At 41.1% G+C, this 14,624-nt stretch overlaps 1 protein-coding gene across 25 annotated transcripts in view; it reads right to left on the bottom strand.

The window, feature by feature from the left end:
• Positions 1 to 14,624, bottom strand: part of phldb1b (pleckstrin homology-like domain, family B, member 1b) — a 153,744-nt gene that overhangs the window by 46,921 nt on the left and 92,199 nt on the right. For all 25 annotated transcript variants that reach the window (XM_055012306.1, XM_055012307.1, XM_055012308.1 and 22 more), the window contains one exon: positions 12,385 to 13,889. In XM_055012306.1, coding sequence (XP_054868281.1) covers positions 12,385 to 13,889 — 1,505 coding nt within the window. The remainder of the gene's footprint in view (positions 1 to 12,384; positions 13,890 to 14,624) is intronic.

Raw genomic sequence — 14,624 nt, 5'->3', positions numbered from 1 at the left:
TAGGTATATGGTGAATTTGATGTATGACAGCCTGGTACAGTCATCATGAGGAGGATAAACCTACACTGTGGGACTGAGCAGTAGGATGACCCCCTCTAGTGGAGAGGTCACTAAACAGCAGACTACTGCTGCAGTTAGAACAGAATGCCTCTCCAGGTGGTTTTCCAGCTAAAGCTTCAACCATCCACCTCCTCTGCTGTACATTCTCTAACCATCAATTAAACATTACACTGAGAAGGAAAGCAACGCTGTTTAAAGTGACATGATGCACCCTAATCTGGCTCTTGTGGATTTTCTCTACTGAAAACCCACACATGGCATGTTTGTTGGTGCTGTCTCAAGACTGGATTACTGCAGCTTTCCTTCGGACGGGCAGAAGAACAGATTTATTGCTGTCCCAGATAAAGAGCCACCGAGTATACTCAACAGTCTTATCTGTCCGAGAGCGTATCTCTTTTCCTGTTTGGCCTTGTTTGAGTTTCAAACAAAACTGCTCAAGATCACAGTAATCTTCCTCGCAACAGTAAACTGATGACTGAAACACAAACATGCAAATGGGCAGGTTGATGCTGTAGTCTAAATATTTATTTCTTTATTCTTTTTAACTCTGCAGTAAATACAGAAGTCTGCGTGCAATTCTGCAAAAAGTCCCCGTTAAGCGTGAATTAAAGTTGCAGCAGCTGGTCAGAGGGTTTGTGCAGTGTAGGTGCAGGATATATTTGGAGGTCTAGGTGGGCAGATTTGGTGTCCCACAGTAGCTGGATATATTTGGTTGTGTTGCGAGATGCTGGTATACATATGTGGCGCTCTGTTCGAAGAGTGCAAGAGTATATTTGGTCTGCTAATCCTCATGGACAGCAGCAAAGATGCTAACCATGCAGGAAGACCTACCAACATTTGTGACATCATGCTGGGCTAGAAAATGACATGCAAAGAAAAGCAAAGGAGAAGAGGAACGAACAGATCAAGAGGACAGGGCAGACTGGTTCAGCTTGTCGGCAGTGGTCTGTCCCATGATCATGACAAAGGGCAGAGCTGAACTTCCTTTAATATTGCCACTTAATCAAATCTTTGCCTGGGGCAACAACTCCAGAACTGGAGTCCAATCCCTGATACTTCAAGGGCAGCGCAGGAGAAAAACTGGTTTAAGTCCAGAGAGATTTGTGCATCCGAGAAAAAGCCTAATGTAGGCCTTTATTAAAGATGCATTAAGCAGTCTGTGACCTTTAGCAACCTTCAGCAGTAACCAGTTGGTATTGCAACAACATATTTCCTTCTCCACGGGACTCTGGCTCTAACCCCGCAAAGCGAGCCAATCAGAGTGGGAACCACTCAGGAGACTACATGAAGAGATAATGACTCACTGTTCAAAGTAAACTCTACTCAAAATAGCAAACGGCAAAGTGGTATCTTCACTTCTTTGTCATTTGTTATTCTGGGTTGAGAGAGAGAGAAGCTTTATAGCTTCTTACAATTTCAGCTACATATAGCTAAACTCACTTCATGCCTCGTCAAAGTAACAGCAGACACAGTGGTCTGATGTAACCCATTACAATAAAAGCCCTTTGCAGACATGCACTCCTTTCCATTAATCTGATGGCATCTCAACATGTCATCCTCATGTCTCTTGGTCACTTTGGCATAAAAGATTAACCATGATCTTGTTAATCAGGACATAGTAACATTTCTGTATCACTTTCAACACAGCACACAGTATAAAACGTACACCAAGTTGTGTGTTCTTTAACATTTCAGCACCAATACTGGTCCAAAACCATCACAGAGAAAAAGATACAACTGGCAGCCAAAATTACAAAACACCTTTCTTGCTCACTGTGCTGTACAATTTCACATATATTCTAAGCTGAAATGTCTGCTAAAAATATATTTAAAATGCTACCAGAGGCTAAAGTTGTTTATAGGAGTCTTTCCTCTGAGTTTCTTACCTGTAGCATCAAATAGCAGCAGGATCCACATGAGCATCTCAAAGGAGGGAGTTTCATTTACACACGTGGAACAACAGCAGCAAATCATAAATGACTTCTATCTTCTTCTATCAGCTGCAGTTAAATCATTTGTTTCATAGTAGCTGTCCTCAGGCTGAGCTCCATCACAGTTGTCAGGATATCTTTATTTTATTGCTGGTAAAGTAGTAGCAAGATTACGATCACACACAGACAGAATTTTAAGTATTGAGGGCACATAAATAGACTAGATTATTAGTTATTTGGACATTTTTTCTTTTACTTTTACTTGTGCACATGCCTCACTTCATGTACTGCCCAATCTTGCGTGTACAGAAGCCCTCTCCATCACTGTGGTGTGTATGTCTGAATAAAACCATGAGGACCATTAATGCAAGTTACCTAGGACTAAACAGAATGCTGTCCCTTTAACAACTGATGACGCAAACAAGGGAGTATTCCAAGTCTGAGATGGGCTTTAGTAGCAGAGTCTACCCTCAATAAAAACAATGGCGGAAGCTTAAATAACGTCGTAGGAACGATGAGGTCATCTTTAGTGGACACAGCAACGGTGTGTGTGTGTCTGCCACAGATGAAGCAAGCTGTGACTCAGTTCATATGCCAAGTGTGTTTGCCAAGACAGCGTCAGTCAGACAGCCATGTGGAGAGAGCAGTGCCAGGCCGGACAGCTTGGATCAGATGGACACGGTACAGCAGTCTTCCCTGCAGACTGGTCATTAGAGAGGGTTTACCTTTGGACTCCAGAAAAAAGCACCATTTAGCAGAATTAAATGCTGGTTAAGGAGTTTTCCCTGTGTGATCCAGGCATCATTAAACTGATGTGTGCGTTTCTGCCTACAGTATAGGCATTAATACACATCATTAAATGTCAGGTTTTTCCCTGTAGTAAAAACATATGAGTATTTACTGTTTTGCTGCTGGACACACACTTGACACATATCATCTTCGAGAAAAGCTACTTTTCCACACAGACTGGATGGGCTCTCAGTGAGGCTCCACTGGTCCTCAATACCACATCTGAACTCTCAGACACTACAACGCAGACTTTTTGCAAATGACACAACAGCACCCTTTTTTAACTGGAGTCTTGCAGTGTCATCTACGTTTATACACAGTCCATAGGACAAAGAGGTAAAGTTAGAGGACTTGCAAGTGAAAGGACTTTTGTTTGCAGTCATCAAAATTAAAACAGCTCAACCCAAGACAGCCTGACTTTTAGTCCCTACTACGGGTCAAACACTGAACTTCCATTGTTCATTAGACTTTCCCTGCTTGGAAAATGTCCTGAGACTCTACCTTTATTGCACAGGTTGTATATTTGTTGCAAATGTTTAAAGTCTCATAACTCAAAATAACCCAGATGACATTATTGCGGTTATCTCCATGATGAGTAAATTAACCTTTAAGAGACTTTTTATTAGTGCAGCATCATAAAATGGGGCAGTACTCTCATCATCACAATCATCCATATGTTCAGCAGCTAATGAGCCATGAAAACAGACAACAGTGTCAGTAGCACTGTCCCCCAGAGGTTAATGTCATCCATGTTGTGCTGAACACAAAACGTGAATAAAAAGGTCATTACAGAAAAACGAGTCCACTTGTCACATGAACCAGTGATGGTTTACTCCAAAGACCTTCCAACAGCAGTGAAATGTAAAGTTGAAAACACTCAGCAGAAGGGATTCTTCTGCCCCTAATAAAAAGCCACTAAGCAACACAACTTGACTAAAGCACCATCAAGTGGCCTTCAGCCTTGGATTAAGTTTTGTCTTCTGTACTGAGTGGATATGTATGTATAACTCTATTAAATGTCAAACTGAAGGGCTTGACACTATTTCAAAGTGGGCACACAGACTCTGTATTTACCTGGATATTATACTAATACATACAGATTAGGGTCTAAATGCTGTTTTAGAGCAAACTAATCATCCACAGAAAAATGGGCACAATGTCTGCACAAATTATTTGTCATACCTGAAATCCTTTTACTCACTTAGACTCTTTTTAAACTTGCCCTCGTGGTCAACTTAAAGAAGACACAGATAAATCTTCAAAGCCTATATACTGTCCGATTTGAATTTTACTGCATATACACTATCAGTCAAAAGTTTGGACACAGCTTCTCATTCAATGGTTTTTATTTAATTATTCTATACGTTGTAGATGAATACTGAAGACATCAAAACTATAAAAGAATACATATGGAATTATGTTGTAAACAAAAAAGTGTAAATCTTCAGTATTAATCTACAATGTAGAAAATAATAGAAATAAATTAAAAGCATTGAACGAGAAGGTGTGTCCAGACTTTTGACTGGTACTGGATATCATATCTGTGTATATGTTGGTCAATAAGTAACAAGACACTGTGGTACAGAATTGCACGAGGTCTGAGATCATTAAAAAACCATCACACAGGTGTTCCACTAACTATGATGCCTAAACTCCAGCTGGTACAAAATGCTGCTACCCGGCTTCTAACAGGGACAAACAAATGGAAGCACATCACTCCAGTATTAGATTTGCTCCACTGGCTTCCTGTCTGCTTCAGAATTGTTTTTAAGAATTTATTGCTTCTTTTAAGGTGTTAAATGGGTTGGCACCCTCTTTTTCATCTAAGCTTTTACATGTTCATGCTCCACTTTTAGCTCTGAGGCTGGCCAATTAGATGGTCCTTAAAGTTCCCAGATCCAGGCTCAGAAACAGAAGTGACCGAGCCTTTTCTGTAGCTGCACCAGTCTGTGGAACCACTTAACTGTTCAAATTAGAACCGCTTGGTCTCTTGATACCTTCAAGTTCCTACTGAAGACACATATGTGCTCTCTGGCTTTTAATTCAACATTGACACCATGATATACATCATTGTTTATCTTGCTCTGTATATTTCCTCACAGATTATGTTTTTGAAGTGTAAAGCACTTTGGTAAGCCTTGGTTGTATTTTAAATGTGCCATATAAATAAAGTTGACTTAACTAAAAATGCACTATTGGCTGAGCTGCAGGTCACTTATTGGCTTATTTCAGTACTTTCAACAGCATCTAATGCTCTTCATCACATCTGAGGGCAAAGACCATCTTTGAGCAGAGACAAGTGATACAATCTTATCCCAATATACATCCACTTGTGGGCAAGGATGCATGAGATTTAACTGAAAGCTCTGGAAAAAGGTGGCAATCAAGCCTTGAGTTAGGAGATTTAACTCAAGAACAAACCTTCACCCTCAATATAACAGCATACTATAATATAGTATAATATTTATACCTATTTTGCACAGACAGAGTTTGACCTTTTCTTTTTTAACAAATCTTTGAAGTTTGATATCTAAACCAATATAACTGGACTGAGGCTGCCAATGTCAATGTTTTTTTTCCCAATATTTAGTATCGTCAAATTGTTTTCTGTACTAATCCAAGATTCCAAATTCTTGGAGCCAAAATGTCTGAACGATAAAGTAAAATGACTTTATCTTAATACAACATATTGTAACCAAAGACATTCTATGACATAATTAAGCTGCACTTTCAGCACCAAAAGTCCAAAACCCTTTCAAAGTTCAGTATGATCAATAGTTTAAGCCTGATATACAGCACTGCAACAATTAACTGATTAACATTAGCTGTTACATTAATCACCAACTATCTGAGTAAGCCATTTGTTGATTTTAATAATTTTTACAAAAATTCAAAGTGCTCTGATTCCAGATTCTTAAATGTGAATATTCTCTGGTTTATTTCTTCATCTATGACAGTAAACTGAAGATTTTTGCGTTGTGGACAGAATAAGATATTTATTATCGAAATACTGATCGGTATTTTTCACCATTTTCTGACATTCTATACACCAAACAACTGCTCCATTAATCTAAAAACAATGAACAGATTAAATGACAATGAAAATAAGTGTGAGTTGCAGGGCTGCTGATAAATCAGTGTATTCATGTATCAGCGGAGCAGCATTCTCCCAGCAGCTTCTCACTGCCTCTAAGCTCCAGACTCCTGTTGATTTCACAATAAGAGTCTTTTCCCTGAATAAACTCCTTTCGAGGCTCGCTGTTCACATAACTTTGTTTTTTGGTAATCAGTTGTGTGAATGAGTAGCAGGCTGTGTGTGAAATGCTTTTAACGCACACGCTCACGGGCAAGAAAAATCTGTCATGACAGTGAGTCAACTGTGACTAATTACAGGCCCTGCAGCTCCACGCCCTGCCTCCTCACTGAGCTGCGAGTTTCTGTAGTCGAGAAATACAATAACATAACAGGCTGCTGAGGAATCTTGCCTGCGAGTCTCAGAAAGCCTTCCCCTTGTCCCCTGAATGCCCTATTTACCTGACACGATTGTGCTGTTGACCTTATGTGCCATGCAATACGTGCATATATCTAATGTCAATATTGTCCTTTGTGTGGGTAAGTTGTACTAGTCCAAAGGTTGTTGTGGCTAATAACCTTTCAAAGAGAACAAAGAAGGGTTCAGTGGCTAAATGCTCAGGAGTATGTGAATTCCAGTATTGGTCTAGAGATGTAAATAGCGTGTATTTCAGCTTCATACCAATAAATGACATCTTAAGTCCCATTTCGACAAGATATACACTACCAGTCAAAAGTTTGGACACACCTTCGCTTTCAATGCTTTTTATTTAATTGTATTATTTTCTACATTGTAGATTAATACTGAAGATTAACACTTTTTTGTTTACAACATAATTCCATAAGTATTCTTTTATAGTTCTGATGTCTTCAGTATTAACCTATAATGTATAAAATAACCAAATGAAACCACTGAATGAGAAGGTGTGTTCAAATTTTTGACTGGTAGTGTATATCTCTCAGGGAGATTCAGTAATCATAATATCATATGTCATATTACCTACATAGTTCAGTGATTCGAACCCAGTCCTTAGCGTGTGCATGAGTAACTTTTCACCCCCTCTTCAGTAATAATTACTGCCGAAATGACCCTCTGTGTTTTAACAACCTCACTGCTCCCCCTGTAATTTTTATTCTGTCCAGTGTGACATCCTTCCAGTTTAAAGTGAATCTTTGTCATTTTTCCACGTGAAGATCCTCTTTCCTTCTTCTGCATTTTACCAGCTCAGTGTGAAGTTCAATTTTTGTGTGGAAATGAAGGAGGACGGAAATGTTTTAGCCAATCTGATGGTAACACCATTGAGTAGGCCTATTTGGGAGCCAATACGATGATGAAAAAGACAAAACTGTTGTGATTAAAGGCTTTGTGACTACTCTTTTTCAAGCTCTGTTTGCAGCCTACATTTTGTCAAACTGGTACCATTAAAAGTAAGCTGAATTAGTTATTACCTTCTTCTGCTCGTATTATCACTGGACGTCTGTGACACTGAAGGAGACTCAGAATAATTTGATTCTCAGACAAGTTGAGAATCAAGCAATTTTTGTCTTCATGGAATTGCATAAGTGAAGACATGACATGAAAAAGAAAGACACAGAGATAATAACGCAAACATCAAAGTTTGCGGTTACAGTATGTATAAAATCGTGCAGGTCAACATGAGAATCTAAAGTCCTCATTAAATCCGTAAGAATGGCATTCCTTCATGTTAGCTGAAGTTATGGTTTAAGTTACTGCTTTCAAAAGGAATAATTAGGCATCTTGGAAAGTCTGTTCACAATTTTCCCAATAATTAGATGAGTTTGGCACCACTCTCATGGCTATATGTTAAATATGAAGCTATAACGAGCAAATAAGGTTAGCTTAGCACAAAGTCAGGAAACAAAATTGAGTAATAGTAAAACACACTAGTAGTTCTCAGATGTGTATTACATTATATGTTAATTGGTGAGCTTTAGAGATGGAGGTACTGTCAGACCGAACCAGGCTAGCCGTTTCCCCATTTCCTGTCTTGGTGCTACGCTAACCTAACCAGCTACTAGCACTAGCTTGGAATGTAATCCTCTTATCTGATTTAAGAAAGTAATAAAGTTAATCAGTGTATTTCTCAATGTGTGGGACTAGTCCTTTGGGTTAATTACAAAGTATAATACTGAACAAATTATGCAAAGACAGAAGACACAGGCACAAAAGCTCTTTTTCTTTCTTTCTTCGTTTCAGATAGAAAGCCAAAGTTCTGACATCACTGGCTAGTTGCGGTTCTGCTAGCTATTGGAAATCTGTTTCACACTGGAGGTTTTGTTGGTCTGTCTGAAAATGTGAAACATGTCAATTAACAAATGGGTATGTACTACAGTGCTTGACAATAGATTAAATATGATTTTTTTTACAGGATTTCAGTTAAGCTCAAACCCAATTAGCAAACCACAACTAGTATCCACTAAGTTTTAGCAGCACAGCCGTGTGACTAATATACACTATTTCAACACCACTTGCCTTTTCGTTATCTTTACAGTTCAATTTGAGAATTTTGACTTTTACTCTCAATGTGCAACGACAGAAACTTTTTAAGACTATGACCTCGACAACTATGTTCACCTTCTGATTGGGCCTTACTGTCACCATGTTCATTCCCTGATCTATCAAACACCTATCACAGGACCAGTTTGGACCACATGTGGTTAATTCAACATAGGCAATGAAGTTCAAGTGGTGCTGATCTTGTTGTCTCTACCCACAGCTGTTGTGCTGCTAAAGAAATCTTTGCTCTTAGTTTTCATTACTACTGCTGTTCCTTTGTAGTATTTTTTTCATTTGAGCAACCAATCCATGTCCATTGATTCACTGGTCGTGTCGTGCGTTTTATTTTAGGTATGGTTGTATGCATAGGGATCATTTCTGTGAGAAGAAACTATTTTAGAAAGCTGTGACTTTTAGTCATTTAAATCTTGAGTGGGGTTTTCACTTGCTGTCTTGCTTCTGAAACAAAGGTGGGGGTTGAGATGTTAGAAAACCCCTCATGGACATGCCCCCCCATGTACTCTCAAAGTCAGAGGATATAGGTTACCCAACTACCTCAAGGACTAACAAAAGTCTGTTGCGGGCAGAGCTCCACTGCTGTGCTACAGTTCACCTCACTCAATCAGTTGGCAGAATTTTTTTTAATTAGATTTTTTCGCATCTTCTTGTGAATCTTACACAGACATCACTTTAAATGAATGTTCTTACTTACACGTCAAAGCCACTGTATCTCTCACTTCACTTATCTCAAACTGGACTCGACTCCAACTCCAGCCTCAGCACTCTGTATGTTACTCAATCAATTCTTGTTATTTTTTTATGGAGCAAATGATATTTCCATTGACCCCACAGATGTCTATGATCTGCCCAGAATGACAAAATGTTTTCCAGGAATGGAGCCAATTTTTAAATCCAGCATTTTCAAATGTTAGTGTCACTCTGACCAAACATTTCGTTATTCTGGTCAAAGAGGAGACGTCTGTTGGTAACAAAAAACTGTTTTGCACCCTACAGCTGAAGGAAAAATTTCACATTTTTACATTCCCCCTAAATGGTGCTCTATTTAACTGCATCACAAATAATGGAGAGAGTTGTGAGCTTAAAAATTAGCAAACTATGACTAACCAGAACCAGTTTCACTTTCGCTCTTTATATTTATGATAAAGGCCAAATCCAATATGCCAATAACTGCTTACTTCTGAGGAAAAATAACATATTTTTTTTTAATGAATTTTGTTCAATAACTGCTCTGCAAGGCCTTCTTCTGGCCCTGCAGCATTTAGCAGGTCCCACCTCCCTGTTTGGCGTTAAACAGAGTCTCAGTGCATAGATGTGCTGCTGCCAACGCAGTGTTTTACTGCCATGCCTCTATAGGAGGTACCAGAACATGACCTGGCACACAGAAACAGAGGGCATGTCGTCTCAATCTATCCAACTGAGCTGCCTTCACTCTGTGTCTCGCTTTAAAAAACACCCACTCTGTAATTACAAGCGGGGAGGACAAACGCCTTCTCACGCAGGCACAAACACATATAAAGGCTTTTTAAAAGGACTTTGTCTCCGCAGTTTCATTCAGCCTGGTAGACAAGTTCAAGATGTCTCCCGCTGCTCCCCCGCCCCCCTTTCTGTTCAGTTTAGGAAACAACAAACAATGCGGTTGCTATGGGCTCATCTGGCCGCCCAGAGACCGCATGTCAGCAGCAGTTTAGACAACCGACAGTCGCAGACAGTTCACTAAGACGGTTTGTGGGACTGGTTACTCCTCCTTTTCCAAACAAACAAGGAGATACTGCCATCATTATGCTCACTTCCTTCACAGATTAGAGTAAGACCAAGCCACTGCAAGAATATTTACATTGTCCCGGGGTACTACAACTCCTCCAGTGATAATCACACTAATGAATTTGCTTGAGGCAGTTCTCTGACATGACTGAAGATCCGTGGTAAAATGCTTCCACTTCACACTGGGAAGTTTTGGTCAAACTATAACAGTATATCTACACTTACTTCTGCAACTTCTGCAGGAGCTTAATGGAGAAAAATTCCATTCAACTCCGTTTAAAAAAGACACATTTTTAAAAAGACTGAGGAAAAACTGCAAACATTTTTAAGCGAGTCAGATATTTTTATTTTCTTTGGCTTGTGTGCAACAGGTCACTGTTGAACTCAATTGTTCAAGAAATGGCTACTGTTATGGAGGCTTTCTTCTCGATAGAGGATCAAAAGTACTTTATTCTCAGTGTTGTAGGGTTCCAATCCCCTGGACCCCAAACAGTTCTGGGGCGTTTGTTGCTGCTGTCAGTTTCTTACTCACTGATCAAGTATGTTTTATTGTCCTCTCAATCTCTTGTTTTCCATCTGCTTTGTATATGTGCAGCCTACTGGTCACCCAAAGAAAAAATGTTGTCACAATTGAGTCACTCATGGTTTCTCAGTTGTGCTAAGGAGCGCAGAATTTATCGTTTTGTATTGGGTCTGCTTGAAATAGTTTAATTATTACAAATTCTTTAATGAGACAAAATATTACAAATTCACTCTCATACTTTGCTGATTTTCCTGATGGAACAGTACGTTGAACATGATAGCCCACAGACCGTTGGAATTTTAAACTAATAATTCTTTCTGTTTTTATAGTTTCTGCCTCTGGCGAATGGTGTAATTCCAGCCATTACTTCCAAGAAAACATCCATTTCAAACGTTGGGTTTTGGGGTTCAGAGAGTCAGCAATTATATTCACTGTTGATTCATCTGAAGATTATTTTCACAAGTGATGATCAGTCCCTTTCTTGGTGTCCATAAAGTGAAGAAACAGTGAAGAACACCTAATGCAGTTTCCTAAAGCCCAAGACTTCAAATGTTTCATCTTGTCCAACTAACTGTCCAAACATCAAAATTGTTCTGTTACAAATATTCTGAAACCAGAGAATGTTTAGTATTTGTGTCAGAGGAAGTTACTTCAACATTTTATATCCTGACTACTCATTCAGAACATATCACTAAAAAGGTCTCCTCTTGTGTATTTTTCCCTAGATATATACATAAATATGACCCTGCACATACACAGGTTCTGCCAAAACAACCCTGAATTTGTAACGGGGGTTCAGTGCCTTGTTCAAGGGCACCTAGTGCAGATGAAGGGCACCATAGATCTAAATACTGGCTGGCTCCCAGCAGGCCAGTGTGAGTGCCAGCAGTGAACCACTTAACATTAACCTTCTTCCTACACTCCAGCAAGAACGAAGTGGATTGCATTGTTCAGACTCCTTTAAAACAAATCTATGATTGTGGGCCATATAAATACAGATGACTCAACATGTCTTGTCTGTCCAGCATTTCAGGCTCTGAAGGTGGGCTAATAGTTTCAATGTTACCTCCTAAGAACCACTGAAACCATTATTTAACAGGTTGATCAGCTGATAGAAAATAAATAAGAGTGCAGCCTCACAGTTGATGACTCATTAAGTCATTTATCAGAAAAGGGACAGCTTGTCAACAAATGTGAGGATTTGCTAGTTTTCTCAGTTTTAGCTCACTGTAAGCTTAATATTCTTCTCTGACAGAAGCAAGCAAGCTGAAGGTTTTGTGTCATCTTCTAAAAACTTTTTATGGCCCTTTTCACAGTTCTGGACATTTAGTAGTAGACTAAAGAAATGACCGAAAAATTCTAAACAGAAGGAAAAAGAAAAAAATCCCTCCCAAGTCTGATTTTGAAGCTGTAGTCAGAGGTGAACATTTATCATTTAAAGTGGAAAAATACTATAAGATTTGAGAAATCTGCCTAAACCTGAAAAGGCTCTGATAGGATTAAGATTATTAGCATGTGGGAACACAAAACTCCACTGTAAAAGTAGTCCAAACTTGTGAATAAGAGAAATGTACAACTCCTCTAACACACTGAGCAAATCTACTTTAACCTTTAAATTTAAAGTGTATCAATGAAGTAAATGAAATGAGTTCTTTTTGACTGAACACTGAATAACAACAGTTTGCTGGTGATGTGTGCTCCTGACTCACCAGTCTCTCCATCTCCTGCTCTCGAAGCCTCTCCTCTCTCTGTCGTCGGTGGTACTCGAGCAGCTCATCCTCATTGTCGCTGATCTCTGTGATGCTGTTCTTCCTCTCCCTCATTCCAGGGTGGGGTCTCCCTGAAGACATCTTCCTGTGGGTCCTGGGGCTGGCTACAGGGGATGAGCCAGGCAAGGATCCCAGACTGTAAGCAGGCGATAAGGAATTCCCAAAGCTCGCCTTCCGTACCCCAGCAGTCCCACCACTGCCCTCCATCAACATAGAGGTAGGTGATGGACTGCGGGCTCGGATTCCTCTGCTGCACATCGGCTCCTCCGATGTGGATCCAGCCTTGCGACGAAGCCTGGGACTCTCAGGGACAAGCTTGCCCAGACTAGAGGGGCTATCTGGAGTCCTCAATGTGGGGATTGTCCCTGGTAGCGCCCCTGGAAGAACCGGGACCCCTCTCCTTGCCATGGAGGGACTTAGAGGAGGCAGCTCTCGCATACTACTGCAACCACCACTGCTCCCATTCGGTTCCATGTTTCTCCTAGCCATGCGAGGGCTTTCAGGGGGCTGCAGGGAACGTGGATGCTGCTGGAGGGGCGATCCTTGGATGATGTGGACAATGGGGTCCAACGGAGGCTGGAAGGCTCTGGTGGGTTGGGAAAGCTGCCGAGATGGGCTGGAGGTAAGAGAGCGATCAGCTACACTGGTCTGCTCTCTAAAGGGGCTGGCAGGCCTTTCCTGGAGCACCGTGGTAGTCTTGGTCCTGGGACTGGAGGGCAAAGGCGATGGACAGGTAGGGAATTTGGGAGTGAGTCTGGGGCTACTTGGCACAATGTTTCTACTACTGAGAGACTCAGTGGAGGACAGAAGGGGGGTCTGTCGAGGGCTCTCAGACCCATCGTGGCCTAGTCCTCTGCGGCTTGGCTTGGGACTTGGAGGAGTGTTTGTTAAGACCTTCCTCTGCAGCCTAGGGCTTTCCTGAACCTTCTGGCCAACCCCACTGCTGCTAAAGTTAGGCAGTATGGTCCGTGGCTGGGGTACAGGTGGAGGCTGGGTGGTGAAGTTGTAGCTAGAGGAGCGTACAGGCACTGGTGGCAGAGAAGAACTCTGGTCCTGGGGTCCTCCACTTGGAGACGGGCTGGTAAAGCTCCCACTGCTCGCCGCGGAGGGGGAGGAAAGTGGGGAGAAAGGGGGGGATGTGTTCTCGTAGCTGGACCCCACAGACATGGCCCCTGGGCTGGTAGGAGGGGACAGCAGATACCGTCCCCCTCCATTGACCATGGGTGACAGCGGAGAGTGGGTGATGGATTGACCTCCAGGAGGCTTTTTTGCCTCCGAAGAAGAAGGCTGTGGGTCATCCATGACTAGGGAGTCCATGATCTCCTGGAGGTCTTTCTCAATGGAGCTGACGATGGCACTGTGCTCAGACTGGACTCTCTCTCCAGGAGCTGGGGGAGACTGGGCTGGATTGACCTGGTGATTCCCATTGACCAAACTCTCCGTGTCTAAGCAGGGAGAAGACAGAAAACAAGGTTCAGATACAGGTTCAAAATGTAATATGTTCACGTGTAACCTCCAACAAACAACACTGAGAGACCTGACTGTTCACCATCTCGACAATTCAAACAAACCCTTATCCCATGCTAAAAGTCCTAAAAATTCATACAATGAGAATATTTTGATGTTAGCAGTATGCTGGAATGGCCTTTTCTTAATTCATAACAAAAGGCACCACATACAAAGGTTGTCAGGCCACATTCAGACCGAGATCAGGGATGCATCAATAATCATAGCCACCTCACTTCTTTGAAGGAAGCAATGCAACATAGGAGGGTCAACGACTGCATTGGCCCTGATAAAGCAAATGTGCTGGTCAATCATATGTGAGCTAACTCATATTCTTAGCAACACACCTCCACTAACACTTTTAATAAAAAGGGCGTATTCACACTTCTCTTTATCACTGACAATGAGCTCTCAATTCAACTACCTTTAATAACTCTTAAACTGACAGTGATATACTGCATTATCTATGGATTACCTATTGTCTGCAATAATGTCTAATGCAAATCTGTTGGATGACCTAAGCTTACCTGTCTTCGCCTTAGCAACAGAGGTAGTAATGAGCTGATAAAGCAGGCATTAAAGTCTAGTGAAACTGTACTCGTTTGCGAGTGCCCGCTATTATCTTTAATGACTTTTTCATGTCTTTCCATTACTACTTTGGGGTGGTTTCATGA

Source organism: Amphiprion ocellaris, chromosome 7 (genome assembly GCF_022539595.1).
Source record: "Amphiprion ocellaris isolate individual 3 ecotype Okinawa chromosome 7, ASM2253959v1, whole genome shotgun sequence".
Taxonomy (NCBI): Eukaryota; Metazoa; Chordata; class Actinopteri; family Pomacentridae; genus Amphiprion; species Amphiprion ocellaris.
The sequence above is the reverse complement of the archived record's forward strand: the minus strand, read 5'-3'. Positions and strand labels throughout refer to the sequence as shown.